This window comes from Geotrypetes seraphini, chromosome 14, assembly GCF_902459505.1.
Source record: "Geotrypetes seraphini chromosome 14, aGeoSer1.1, whole genome shotgun sequence".
Taxonomy (NCBI): domain Eukaryota; kingdom Metazoa; phylum Chordata; class Amphibia; order Gymnophiona; family Dermophiidae; genus Geotrypetes; species Geotrypetes seraphini.
In genome coordinates this window covers 10,243,942-10,259,213 of record NC_047097.1, presented here as the reverse complement: position 1 = coordinate 10,259,213, position 15,272 = coordinate 10,243,942, and the positions used below count along the sequence as shown (strand labels likewise).

The 15,272-nt window shown below is 43.4% G+C and overlaps 1 protein-coding gene across 1 annotated transcript in view; it reads left to right on the top strand.

Moving 5' to 3' along the window:
- HCN4 (hyperpolarization activated cyclic nucleotide gated potassium channel 4) overlaps positions 1 to 15,272 on the top strand; it is a 392,202-nt gene that overhangs the window by 315,131 nt on the left and 61,799 nt on the right. The window contains exon 4 of the mRNA XM_033920731.1: positions 379 to 597. Within this exon, the coding sequence (XP_033776622.1) occupies positions 379 to 597 (219 nt within the window). The remainder of the gene's footprint in view (positions 1 to 378; positions 598 to 15,272) is intronic.

Here is a 15,272-nt window from a genome sequence, read left to right as displayed (position 1 = left end):
CATTCTCAATAAAAATACTTTGGGAAAAAAAAAAAAAAAAAAAAAAGAAAATTTTCACTGCCTGTTTCTATTCTGACCATTTATTCCATTTCATGGTTATTGCAAAAAAAAAAAAAAAAAAATTTTACATGAGGGGGGGGGGGGGGGGTGTCAAAAAATGATGGGCCCCGGGTGCCACATACCCTAGGTACGCCACTGCTCCTCCAACCCCTTAACCATTTTAGTCGCTCTTCTCTGGAGCCTTTCGAGTACTACCGTGTCCTTCTTGTACAGCCCTCAGAATATCACATGCAAGGGTGGGGTGGGAAGAATTTGTGCTGGACCCATTTTTTTTGTCATGTGAATAGTCTCAGTCTCTCTCTCTCTCTCTTGTTTTAGAATGACTCCTGGGGGAAGCAATATTCGTATGCACTATTCAAGGCAATGAGTCACATGCTGTGTATTGGATATGGGCAGCAAGCTCCTGTTGGCATGTCAGACGTCTGGCTTACCATGCTGAGCATGATTGTGGGTGCCACCTGCTATGCCATGTTCATTGGCCACGCCACCGCTCTCATCCAGTCCTTGGACTCATCTAGGCGGCAGTACCAGGAAAAGGTAAGGATTCATTCCTATTTATGTATGTCAGGCATTGCTGTGAATTTGTTAAAAATCATGATTTATGTTATATATTTATTCTAAAAGCTTATATAATACTGCTGTGGCCTAAATTATTCAAAGTAGCATACTTTGCTATGAGAAAACTAGCACAGTTGAAGAATGTGTTGACAAACTGGGATTGTAGACAGGTGCTGCAAATGATGGTATTATCCCAGTTGGACTTTTATAATGGGATATATTTAGGAATACCCTCTGTCCGTGTCAAGGCTCTACAAATGGTCCAAAATTCAGCAGCACCGATGTTGATGGGAACGTCCCGTTATGAACATAATTCCCCAATTCTGAAAAAAAGATTGCATTGGTTGCCAATCCATTTTCGGATTCAGTTTAAAATCTTGAAAATTGTCCAGCAGTGAATCTACGGCTCCTTGCCTGACTATTTGACAAAATGTCTCTCTCAATGAATAAACTGTCCAGAGCACTGAGGTCAGAGAACCGTCGGTTACTTGACATGTGCTTGGGTATGAAGTGGTTCCCCACCCCCCCACCCCCATTATGTATCTGCACTTGTGCTAGGTTAATGATTGGTTGTCTGAAAATTTTCCCCACTGATGTAGCATCTACACCCTTTCTGTAAAAAAGTATTTCCTTAGATTACTTCTGAGCCTATCACCTCTTAACTTCATCCTATGCCCTCTCATTGCAGAGTTTCCTTTCAAATGAAAGAGACTCGACTCATGTGCATTTACATTACGTAGGTATTTAAATGTCTCTATCAGTAGTTCCATGCTTGAGAGTCCCTTGCACACTATATGGGTGACATTTTTTAATAATAATAATAACAACTTTATTTTTCTATACCGCCATAGTCAAGTGACTTCTAGGCGGTTCACATTGAAAGAAGGTTGGACAGTCAGCGAATAACAGGAAGCATAAAATAGAAAAGTTACATACTAATTGGAGTTCCATAGGTAAAGAATACATGAGAATTGGAGTTTCCTGAGAGATTGAAATAGCGTATACAGAGGGAAATATCATAGTGAGAGAGGGTGGTCTGTTTTAGACAATGAATTTGTCGAATAGGGCGGTTTTAATTGATTTTCGGAAAGCGTTGTAGGTCAGTTTGGGTTCATTTATGCAGTTTCTCAGCCAGACTTGCTGTCTATTCGCTTGGAACATGAAGGTTCTATCCAGGAAGGATTTGTTAATTATTTCTCCTGTTCTTGGGTTTTTCTGCTTTTTTTTGTTTGTTTTTTGAAGTTGCACTTAGAAAATACATATCAATAAGAGCAGATTATTTCAATCATTAGCTATTATAAATCAAATTGTAGTTTATTTTATCAGGATCTCAGCGATGTCCCTCTCGTATGAGGAAAGACTAAAAAGGTTAGGGCTCTTCAGTTTGGAAAAGTGACAACTGAGGAAAGATATGATTGAAGTCTACAAAATCCTGAGTGGAGTAGAGCGGGTACGAGTGGATCGATTTTTCACTCCATCAAAAATTACACAAAGCCTAGGGGGACAGTCGATGAAGTTACAGGGAAATACTTTTTTTTTTTCTCCATAATATTTCTTTATTGAGCAAGCCAACAGCATACAGAACAATACAAAGTAATAACACATCTGCAAATCCAGCACAACCGCCCAAATGGGACAGGCAATAAACATCAAGCAATATTCCAGCACAAAGCAGATGGCATGAAGATCAAATATGCCCAATACTGGATTTTACAATAACCTCAAACACCCTCCCCCCGAGAGAACAGATGAACCCAGAACACAGTACTAAAGCTGAAAACTATAAGACCCAACAGCCTTACCCACCCATCTCCCCCCCCAACCCGTGTGATGTAGGGCAAAAATGCAGAGCAAAGAAACAGAGGCGAAACTGGAAAGAGAAAGGTGCATCCAAAGGGAGTGAAGAGAAGACAAAAGGAACTACACAAGGAGGCGAAGGTCCCCATCAACATCTAACAGTTTAACAACATACTGCGTTCCCGATGCGGAAGAGAAAGCCAGTACCCCTCCCATATGTCTTGAAACCTGGTCCAGAGGCGCTCATTTTGCGTCCCCGCTGCCCTCCGCTCCAGAAGAGCTAGGTCATAAAGGGACAAAAGCCACCGAGAGAAGAAGGGAGCAGGCGGAACGCGCCAAAAAACCAAGATGGCCTTCTTTGCCAAAAGGAGAGCCTTAAATACTATCTGCCTCTGCCCCTCGGATGCGCGGGAGAGGGCAGCCCCATCATAAAAAAGAGCAATAGATGAGGTGCATGTGGGCAACAAAGGAATTATGGAGAGCAAAAAGGCCCACACCCACTGCCAAAAAGTCTATATCAAGGAGCAAGCCCAGAACATATGATCCAGGGAGGCTGGCGTCATGGAGCATTTGGGGCAACTAGCATGCTCAGCAAAGCCTGCCCTATAGGCCCTCTGTGGGGAAATAAACGCTCTATGGAGAAACTTATACTCCTGCTCTCTGTGGAGCATGTTGAAGGAGATAGTACGCAGCAGAACAAAACAGTGAGAAATCAATGTGGATGGGCTAGCGAGGGAAATACTTTTAAAATCAATAGGAGGAAATATTTTTTCACCCGTAGAATAATTAAGTTCTAGAATGCATTACCAGAGGTTGTGGTAAGAGCGGATAGTGTAGCTGGTTTTAAGAAAGGTTTGGAGAAGTTCCTGGAGGAAAAGTCCATAGACTGTTATTGAGAGAGACGTGGGTGAAGCCCTGGATCGGTAGCATGGGAATGTTGCTACTCTTTGGGTTTTGGCCGGGTACTAGGGACCTGGCTTGGCCACCGTGAGAATGGGCTACCGGGCTTGATGGACCATTGGTCTGGCCCAGTAAGGCTATTCTTATGCTCTTTCCCACTAATGATCCATGGTTTTTTAAAACTGCTTTAATGTTCATTGTTCATATTATAATATATATTTTATACTTTATGTTAATCAAATTTCTCCATTCAGATAAGCATTTAGAAAATAGGCATACAACAGGTGCCTTCTTCCAACATCGATATAGGTGCCCTGTTATAAAATTGATCCTATAGTGTTATCCTACCATCAGTTTAATCAGCTCTGTCATTTTAATATTGGCTATCCTATTTCTATGAGGTCTCTGAAATGTCTATTCTGTCTACAATATCATCATCACTTAGAGTCATTCCATTCTAAATCTCCAGTTTTATTTTGTAGGTTTCTGCCAGGTGCACATAGAAAACCACATAATGGGTTTTATTCTAATTCACAACCTGCTTATTAGCAGTTGATTCAAGTAATTTTGAGCCATTCATATTCAGCTACTTGTATTTAAATCCATCTAAGTACTCTCAGCTTTTCCTATACCCTCTCTGTCAGGAGACTCTAATTTCTCTGTTTTGACAGTATCCTCTGTAGATAGCTCACTCCAAACTATACATTCCTCAGTATCATGATCTAGTTTTAAAACCTCTCTATCTCCTTTTCAATTATTAACCAGCTTCCATTCTGGTAGCCCTCCTTCTCCAAAAGGTTCCCTGGTTCCAAAGTTAAAGCCCCCTTCGCCCATCAAACATTCTGGATGCCTTAAAAGGTTTCCAGACTGTCTGTCCATAAATCTAGCCTATGTTGGGCCTGTAAATGCAGTGTGGGTGCCTTATATCATATGCTGCACTGCTGTCAAATTATTTTGAGATATAGTTCAGCAACGTATACAAAATGTGTTAGGATTTCATACTGAGCTGGACCTATGAAATTGTTATTCTGCGTTCAGGCCTACGTCACGTAGTTCAAAAGTACAAGGCCAAACTATTTGACACTCTAATGGGTTTAGCAATTCAACGTGTTATATCAAAACTAGTCTTTAAGCCTGTTACATTAACGGGTGCTAGAATATATGTCTGTCTGTCTTTCTTTCTGTCTCTCTCTCTCTCCCGCTGTGTCTCTCTTTCTCTCCTTGGCTCCCTTTTTCTGTCTGTCTCCCTCCCTCCCTCCTGCTGTCTGTCTGTCATTCTTTGCCTCCATTTCCCTGTGCAGCAGCATTTCCACCCCACTTCCCTGTGGAGCAGCAACAGCAACAGCATTTCCCTCCCTGCCCCCCCCCCCCGACTTCCCTGTGCAGCAGCAGCGGTATTTGCCTTCCCCTCCAGGTCCCTGTGCAGCAGTTGCAGCATTTCCCCCACCCCTTCTCTTCTCTTATCGCGATCTGGCCTGCTCCGTTCGGCCCCTCCCCCGCATTGTGTCCTGCTGCGATCTGGCTGCTCCGTTCGGCTCCTCTCCCTTCCCTTCCCATGGTCTAGCCTGCTCCATGGCCCCCCTTCCCTTATAGCATTCCCCACAGGCAAGCAGCCCAGCTTCTTCCTTGCGGCTCGAGTCCTCTTCTTTGTCGGCCCCCCCTTCACTTCATGTCTGTCTGTCTGGGTATTTTTTTTCTTTGTCTCTCTCTCCTTGCATGCTGCCTGTCTGTCATTTTTTCTGTCTGTGAATCTCCCTGTGCCTCCTTCCTATGTCCTTAGTGCCCCTTCCTATGTTCATAGTGGCCCTTTCTATGTTCTTAGTGCCCCCAGTGCCTCATTCCTCCCCCCCCCTCCGATGCCAGCCTGCCTTCCATTGAAAACCCCCCCACCCCCTACGTTGCCTCCCATCCCCCTTCCATTGAAACCCCCCCATGCCAGCCTGCCTGCCTCCCATCCCCCTGAGCAGCATATTTCCATGGAACCCCCCCCGATGCCATCCTGCGTGCCTGCCTTCCATTGAACCCCCCACCCCCCCCTCCAATGCCAGCCTGCCTGCCTCCCATCCCCCTTCCACCGAACCCCCCCCCCCCCCATGCCAGTCTGCCTGCCTGCCTCCCATCCCCCTGAGTAGCATATTTCCATGGAACCCCCCCATGCCATCCTAGCTGTCTGCCTTTCATTGAACCCCCCACCCCCCTTCCGATGCCAGCCTGCCTGCCTCCCATTCCCATTCCCCTTCCAGTGAAACCCCCCCCCACCCCCATGCCTGTCTGCTTGCTTGTCTCCCAACCCCCTGAGCAGCATGTTTCCATGGAACCCCCCCTCAAGCCATCCTGCCTGTCTGCCTTCCATTGAACCCCCCTCCCCTCCTCCGAAGCCAGCCTGCCTGCCTCCCATTCCCCTTCCACTGAAACTTCCCCCCCCACTCCTATGCCTGCCTGACTCCCCCCACCCCCATCCCCCGCCGATCCTAACCGGCACAACTGAAACCCCGTTGACCCTCCCACCCATCAGGGACTCGGCAGAGGAAATTAGGCCAGTAGAAAACCTGAAGCAGCGTTTAGTGTGTCTGGGACGCTGCTGCTCCTGCCGGGTTTGTCAGCCCTGCAGGGGTGGGAGGGTCAACGGGGGTTTCAGTTGTGCCGGGTAGGGTCATCGGGGGGGGGGGAGTCGCAGCGTGTTAGTGTTTAGCCAGGTGTGGCTGGTGACAGGAGCCGCGGCGGCACCTTTAAACCGAAAAAATAACTCTGGCAAGGGAGCCGGCCAACTGGCAGTTCAATTCTGAGCTTCAGTCTGGTCTGGCCTGCTTCCTGCTCGCCTTGCCGTATTTTTTTTTTCTTAGTTGAAAGACGCGGCGGTGGCTCCTCTCATGATCCCCGCCTGCGTCAGGCTTCCGACGCAGGTGGGGATCATGAGAGGAGCCACCGCCGCGTCTTTCAACTAAAAAATACAATAGGGCAAGGAGCAGCAGGGAGCAGGTCAGACTGAAAAACAGAACCCTAAGCCGCGCATGCGCACTGCTACCTGCGGGCCGCTACAGCTCATGGAAAACGGACGCACGCAGAGGAAGTGCGCATGCGCGGCTTAGCGTTTTATTATATTAGATGGAAATATAGTACAGCTCTTTCTTTTTCCGCATGGTGGACTGGAATTTGCCTAATACGTAAATACGATGAAGTAGGTGCTATTAGGCGATATAAGATACAACATTTTAAGAGGGTCTGGGCTCTTTTGGATGACTACTGTAGATTACTTATTATTTGACTTCCTTTTATCTTTTACTCCTAATTTGTCGATTATTGTACTTTTGATGGGGGGAGGGGGGAAGTTATGTTGTTGTTGGGTGACTTCTGTAATGACTTATGGTATTTTTTTAAATTAATAAAGACATTTAACAAAAATAAAAGCTAAAGCCCCCTTCTCTGCACCAGTACTTTTCATCCATCCATTGAGGATAACATTACTAATATATACCTTGTTTTAAAAATAAATGTAGGTATAGTTTGCATACTCAATTCAAGACTAGTGTACAACATTAACATAATGTTTTAACTAGCCTCACTGTTTTTATGTTAAAGGCTCAATATCTCTCATCTGCAATATTATTAGATTATAATCTTCAAATATGTTGATACTGCCTACTATAGGTGCCTGTAATGCATTGCATATTCCTGTAGTATTAGCTGAGCCACCACTCCCGACATGAAATCATGTTTCAACGCTTTCTTCAGGGCTGAGGTACAAAATAGGTGATTGCATTCTGAAAAGAAGATTTGAAATTTCACTACAACCATGTATAAATTCATTCTAACCATCTTTCTTTTAATATTCTTTTAAATGGTCTCTTAAATTACTTTTAAATAAACTTTTTAAATGAACTTTTAAATAAACCAGCACAAGCACTGCCTCTGACCAAGACATCCGATGCCCGCTTGCTCGTGTCATTCATTAAAAATGGCTGTGGCATTTTTCAGAACTTAACTGCTGTTGTATCGTCAGAGAACTGTGCAGCCAATCAGATATCTAGATCAGTGACAACCAATCTAACTCTTCATTCAGCCCCTCTGGAGTTAGGGCATTTAACAGAAAAATCCAGCTGGGGCTAGACCTGTTTTAAAAACTAAATAAGGGTCAAAAAGGTGCCCAAACTGACCAGATGACTACTGGAGGTATGAAGGCACCCCCATATAGGAGGTGATCCTTGGTGGGGTGGGAGGGGGGGCATGTTTTCATACCTCCCCTCCCACCCCCTAAAACCCCCTATATATGTCTCTATGATAGCTGTGGATAGCATGGCCAGTCCTAGTACAATAGCAAGCAGGTGTCTGGAGTAGCCTGGTGGGCAATGCAGTTGACTCCAGAGAAGGGGATCCAGGCCCATAATCCACCCTAACTAGTACACTTGTGAGGAAAAGTGTGAACCCACCAAAACCTGGAGGACTCACAATAACATGTTAAGAACTCAAGATTGGAGTTGAACCCGGATTTGTTCTTTGGATTGTTTAAAATCCACTGCACTGACCACCAGGCTGCCCCTCTACTGTGCAGGGAATGTCTGTGTGGCCATTTTTGTGCTTTTGTGTAAATGATGCCAGACAGACATTTTTGAGGCCTGCTTTTTTGGTGTTCACATTTTGGGCGTTTCATTTTGGAAAAAGGATGTTCATGTCAGACATTTGCAGCACAAGAATAATAATAATAACTTTATTTTTCTATACCGCCAACACCCAAAAAGTTCTAGGCGGTTCACAGAATAAAAAGGACTGGACATTCCAGTGATGATACAAAGTACACAGAAAGGCAGTACAATATTTCAATAATGAAAAATACAGTACAAAAAACTATGACATAGTCATCAATCAAGTAACACATTTTATGAACAAATAGGTCTTAACCAGTTTTCTAAAGGTGCAATAAGATGCAGATTGTTGAATCAGATCATCTAACCATACTTGAACTTTACCTGCTTGATAAGCCAAAGATCGATCAAAATACTTTTTATAACAGCAATTTTTGGGATTAGAAAAAGTGAATAAACCAGTACGCTGAGTAGACCTAGTCGAACAGTGCAATTCAAAATGAGAGAAGAGATATAACGGAGCTAATCCAAATAACATCTTATAGCAAATACAAGCAAATTTGAAAAGTACTCTTGCTTCCATTGGCAACCAATGCAGCTGACGGTAATAAGGGCTGACATGTTCCTGTTTTTTTAATCTGAAAATTAAACGGACCTTCTCATGTATTTTTGAATAGTCAAGGTACAAGCGCTTTGATTTTACAGTTAGATTTGAGCAGCGCTTTTGACTTGGTAGACCATACTATTCTTTTTTTTTTAATATGCCTGGAATCTATTGGCATTGCTGGTAATGTTTTGAACTGGTTTCATGGATTCCTGGGTAAAAGATCGTACCAGGTGTTCAAGGATGATACTTTGTCCTATTGTTGGGAAAACTCTTGTGGAGTTCCGCAGGGTTCGCCCTTGTCTCCCACTTTGTTCAACATTTATCTTGTCTCTTTGGGAAATCTTTTGCAAAGCTTAAAGCTTAAGTTTTACATTTATGCGAACATTTTGTCACATTGAACTCTGGATGACTGCTTTTAAATTGAAATTAAATGCGGAAAAATAAAAAAATTTTCTCGCAACCCCTAATGATAAAATCAAAGAAACAATGATACAAGTGAATGGTCTGGATTATAATATAGAACAGTCCATAAAAATATTGGGAGTGACTTTGGAACTACATTGGAACTACATACTGACATTACTTAAGAATAAGAAAATAATATTAAATATTGAACTAAGGCCAGTACTGGGCAGACTTGCATGGTCTGTTTCTGTACAGTATCGGGTAGAGCTTTGAATTCTTGCCCAGAAATAGCTAAGAAGAAAAAATTAAAAAATTTAAATTGAATCAGGTTGGGTAGCCTGGATGGACCATTCGGGTCTTTATCTGCCATCATCTACTATGTTATGTTGCTAAATGTTTTTCGATGCTTTGGAAGCTTCGCACCTTTAAGAAATATTTTGAGGAAGCTTCTTTTCATTTGTTAGTGCAGTCTTCTATCTTAACCATTCTTGACTACTGTAATATTATATATTTGGATGCCTATAAGAAAATTCTTAAAAAATTGAGAGTGGTTCAAAATACTGCAGTCCGACTCATTTTTGGTTTAAAAAAAAGGGGTCATATTACTCCTTTTTATCAGAAACTCCACAGCTTGCCGATTGAGTCTAGAGTTTTGTTTAAATTTTCATGCATTTGTTATAAATCAATCTTCAGTATATCACCAGGTTATCTTGTTTCCCATTTTTCTTTGAACCAGTCAAATAAGATTACACGCAGAGCGCTTCTGTTTGCGTATTCCTCCACAAAATTCTGTTGTTATAAGAAGTTTCTTGAGAGAACCCTCTCGTTTCAGGCTGCTAAATTGAATGTATGGTTCAAAAAATTATGTTAGAGGTACCTTCTTATTTTGATTTTAGAAAATTGTTAAAGACACAACTATTTGACAGGTTTGTATCATAATATTTCATGTTTATGTTCTAATGGAGTCCTTTATATTCATAATTTGATGTACTTTTATCTGCTTTGTATGTACCAGCTTCATTTGTTGTGAACCATTTAGAACCATTTTGGTCTGGCAGTATATAAGAATAAAATTATTATTATTAGTATTAGTATTATAAGTACTTATGAATATCAACTGAATTAGTTATTCAGGTACCACTCCAGGAATACCATAAACGCTGCTCCCATATAGACACTTAACTTTGCTCAAATAATTAATAAATCCAGAATTATTGATTTAAAAAAATAATTTTATCAGTCCATGCTGCCAATGACCCTATTATGATGATAAATATTGACCCCTTGTGTTTATCCTAGCAGGAAATGTCCATGATTATTAAATCTTGCTAAAAGCATTTACTGATGAATATATCATGTACAGTCCCATACATGACAGGGTAGATTTTCAATAAAGTGCCTGTCAACAAATTTACAAGCACAAAATACCCAGGTACATTCTCTTTGTATTAGATATGGTTATATTTGGTGCATAACATATTTAAGAGAGTAGATGATTGACTGATGGGTTGAAAGATCTGGAGTAGAGTGGCTGATACTTGGCAATATGCAAAAACATGTTATTAGTTTTAGCTTTACAACATTCAATTACCGGTATTTTATATTTCTTAAACATTTTTCTCCTAATTATAGAAAATTGTGTGCCCAGTTTCGGGATAGTGCACAAATTTGTGTGTGCAGCCTATAGAACAAGACATGATGGGCTTGAGGGCTGATGACCCCAAGGCGGTGAGGGTTTTTCATAGGGAGGAGTTGCCTTTCTTTATTACTGAGGCCATACGGGTGCTTAATATTAACTCTCCTGCGGAACCACCTGCTGCTTCAGTGAATTCTAAAATGACTAGCATTGAAAAGCCACCTAGGGCATCCCCTGTCCTTGAGGCAATGCAGGAGTTAGTCTCGGAACAATGGCTCACTCCAGACGCTAATCTGAGGGTAACCAAAGCAATGCCTCTAACCTATTTCTCAAGACAAACAGGAAAAGAAATGAGCTAAAGTGGACTCTTTCGTGGTAGCAGTTACCAAAAAGACCAATGGAAGGCATCGTTGCTTCACTTGTGGCCTGCGGGGCCTGAACCATTTACCTGAAGCAGGAGTTAGTCTCGGAACAATGGCTCACTCCAGACGCTAATCTGAGGGTAACCAAAGCAATGCCTCTAACCTATTTCTCAAGACAAACAGGAAAAGAAATGAGCTAAAGTGGACTCTTTCGTGGTAGCAGTTACCAAAAAGACCAATGGAAGGCATCGTTGCTTCACTTGTGGCCTGCGGGGCCTGAACCATTTACCTGAAGCAGGAGTTAGTCTCGGAACAATGGCTCACTCCAGACGCTAATCTGAGGGTAACCAAAGCAACGCCTCTAACCTATTTCTCAAGACAAACAGGAAAAGAAATGAGCTAAAGTGGACTCTTTCGTGGTAGCAGTTACCAAAAAGACCAATGGAAGGCATCGTTGCTTCACTTGTGGCCTGCGGGGCCTGAACCATTTACCTGAAGCAGGAGTTAGTCTCGGAACAATGGCTCACTCCAGACGCTAATCTGAGGGTAACCAAAGCAATGCCTCTAACCTATTTCTCAAGACAAACAGGAAAAGAAATGAGCTAAAGTGGACTCTTTCGTGGTAGCAGTTACCAAAAAGACCAATGGAAGGCATCGTTGCTTCACTTGTGGCCTGCGGGGCCTGAACCATTTACCTGAAGCAGGAGTTAGTCTCGGAACAATGGCTCACTCCAGACGCTAATCTGAGGGTAACCAAAGCAATGCCTCTAACCTATTTCTCAAGACAAACAGGAAAAGAAATGAGCTAAAGTGGACTCTTTCGTGGTAGCAGTTACCAAAAAGACCAATGGAAGGCATCGTTGCTTCACTTGTGGCCTGCGGGGCCTGAACCATTTACCTGAAGCAGGAGTTAGTCTCGGAACAATGGCTCACTCCAGACGCTAATCTGAGGGTAACCAAAGCAATGCCTCTAACCTATTTCTCAAGACAAACAGGAAAAGAAATGAGCTAAAGTGGACTCTTTCGTGGTAGCAGTTACCAAAAAGACCAATGGAAGGCATCGTTGCTTCACTTGTGGCCTGCGGGGCCTGAACCATTTACCTGAAGCAGGAGTTAGTCTCGGAACAATGGCTCACTCCAGACGCTAATCTGAGGGTAACCAAAGCAATGCCTCTAACCTATTTCTCAAGACAAACAGGAAAAGAAATGAGCTAAAGTGGACTCTTTCGTGGTAGCAGTTACCAAAAAGACCAATGGAAGGCATCGTTGCTTCACTTGTGGCCTGCGGGGCCTGAACCATTTACCTGAAGCAGGAGTTAGTCTCGGAACAATGGCTCACTCCAGACGCTAATCTGAGGGTAACCAAAGCAACGCCTCTAACCTATTTCTCAAGACAAACAGGAAAAGAAATGAGCTAAAGTGGACTCTTTCGTGGTAGCAGTTACCAAAAAGACCAATGGAAGGCATCGTTGCTTCACTTGTGGCCTGCGGGGCCTGAACCATTTACCTGAAGCAGGAGTTAGTCTCGGAACAATGGCTCACTCCAGACGCTAATCTGAGGGTAACCAAAGCAATGCCTCTAACCTATTTCTCAAGACAAACAGGAAAAGAAATGAGCTAAAGTGGACTCTTTCGTGGTAGCAGTTACCAAAAAGACCAATGGAAGGCATCGTTGCTTCACTTGTGGCCTGCGGGGCCTGAACCATTTACCTGAAGCAGGAGTTAGTCTCGGAACAATGGCTCACTCCAGACGCTAATCTGAGGGTAACCAAAGCAATGCCTCTAACCTATTTCTCAAGACAAACAGGAAAAGAAATGAGCTAAAGTGGACTCTTTCGTGGTAGCAGTTACCAAAAAGACCAATGGAAGGCATCGTTGCTTCACTTGTGGCCTGCGGGGCCTGAACCATTTACCTGAAGCAGGAGTTAGTCTCGGAACAATGGCTCACTCCAGACGCTAATCTGAGGGTAACCAAAGCAATGCCTCTAACCTATTTCTCAAGACAAACAGGAAAAGAAATGAGCTAAAGTGGACTCTTTCGTGGTAGCAGTTACCAAAAAGACCAATGGAAGGCATCGTTGCTTCACTTGTGGCCTGCGGGGCCTGAACCATTTACCTGAAGCAGGAGTTAGTCTCGGAACAATGGCTCACTCCAGACGCTAATCTGAGGGTAGCCAAAGCAATGCCTCTAACCTATTTCTCAAGACAAACAGGAAAAGAAATGAGCTAAAGTGGACTCTTTCGTGGTAGCAGTTACCAAAAAGACCAATGGAAGGCATCGTTGCTTCACTTGTGGCCTGCGTGGCCTGAACCATTTACCTGAAGCAGGAGTTAGTCTCGGAACAATGGCTCACTCCAGACGCTAATCTGAGGGTAACCAAAGCAATGCCTCTAACCTATTTCTCAAGACAAACAGGAAAAGAAATGAGCTAAAGTGGACTCTTTCGTGGTAGCAGTTACCAAAAAGACCAATGGAAGGCATCGTTGCTTCACTTGTGGCCTGCGGGGCCTGAACCATTTACCTGAAGCCCAGTGTGATTGTGATAATAACCTTTTGGCCCCTGTCCACGCAGTACTCAAGACCTTGTGAGCCTTGTTCTGAAATGTAACCTTTTTCCCCTTCTCAAAAGTATAAAGAACAGGATAATTTTGTGGCATTTGCCACATTGCTCCATTTCTTCTAGTCTGGTCCTGTGCAGAGCTCTCTGTAGAACGAGGCCGAGTCAGAAACGACGCAGCTGCTGGGAGTTCTCACAGCTGGCTCAAGGTTACACAGTCCATCTGGGAGGAATGAAAAATGATTATACATTAATATTAATCTGCCCTAGTTTCAAGACAATTTAAAAATATGACATGGCAGTAGGAGCAACAAGGAGAGCAAGAGCTAAGGAAGATTTATGGTGGCAAAATTTGTCATTAACTCTGACAGCAGCATGGAGAGAAGACCTGCAAACAATGCTTCCTCCTCTCGCCCAAGCATCAATCACACAGAACTCAGCGATGACATATGGTAGAGAGGTGCTCCTGCCTCCATGCTGCAGTTATGATGAAATGGGTGTGTACAGCATTATGCTATTATTAACATGATCAAAAACAGTGGTCTAATCTCATGCAGTGCTTTCTCTGCTGTATCATGGCAACCATCATCTTCCATCTCCATCCTCTTGGCATAATCATTTTCCCTCCCCAACATTATCTTCCTGGCACCATCACTTTCCCTCCTTCTCCCCACCTTTTACATTCCCACCTTCCTTTCCCTTCCATCCCACCTAGAATCATCATCTATTTTCCTCCTATCCCCTGGTATCATCGCCACTTTCTCTTTCATTCCTCCTCATTTCCTTCTTCCTCATTGGAACCAGCCAGCAAGAGGAATGGAATGGACAGAACTTCTTACCTGCTCCCACCTCTTCTTTTGCCAACTTTCCACTGAAATCGAAACCACCAAGGCCACAGAATCATTCAAGACCGACCGGCCCCCCACAGTTCCAGCAGCAAAAGAAGCCAGTAGAGGAGGCAGCAGCAAGTAAGATGTTCTCTTCACTGACTCTTACCAGCCAGATGCTATAATGCAGAGGGCATGGGAAGAGAGATCGATCAAGCCTTTGCTCCACATAGCAGCAACTGTGACCCACCTTCATCTTCTGTCTGCATGGCAAACATTTTGCAGTCAGTTAAATGTTTCTCCATTGCACACAAGTGTGCTGTAGGACAGCAATTGAGAGACTGATCTTTGGACTGCTAAGTGGCAATTAATTTCCCAGCTGATTTTCAGCCTGTGATGGGCATAATTTTGTATAATGTTGACCACCATAGGCAGAATTAGATGTGAATATTTTGTGATGGGTCCTATCTGGATACCAGCACTGAATATCAATGCTTTGATGGCCCCCAGATGTTTCAAGTGCCAACATAGAAACATGATGGCAGATAAAGGCCAAATGGCCCATCTAGTCTGCCCATCCACAATAACCAGTATTTCATTCTCTCTCCGAGAGATCTCACGTGCCTATCCCAGGCCCTCCTTAATTCAGACACAATCTCTGTCTTCAGTTATGCGGATGACTTTACAATCATTATCCCGTTCAATACTTCTCCCTCCGAAACCACCCCCACGGCAACAGAAGCACTAAACCTGATGGAACAATAGACCACAGAATTCAGACTGAAGCTTAATTCAGATAAAACTAAATTCTTTATAGCCTCGCTACACCCACCTGTCACTACAACACCACTACGCATTAACAATCTCAACTACCCTATTCAACCTACAGTGAAGGTTCTGGGGGTAATACTGGACCAAGGTCTAACCATGAAAGACAAGGTGGACTCCCTAGTCAGAAAGGGGTTTTTTACTCTCTGGAAAC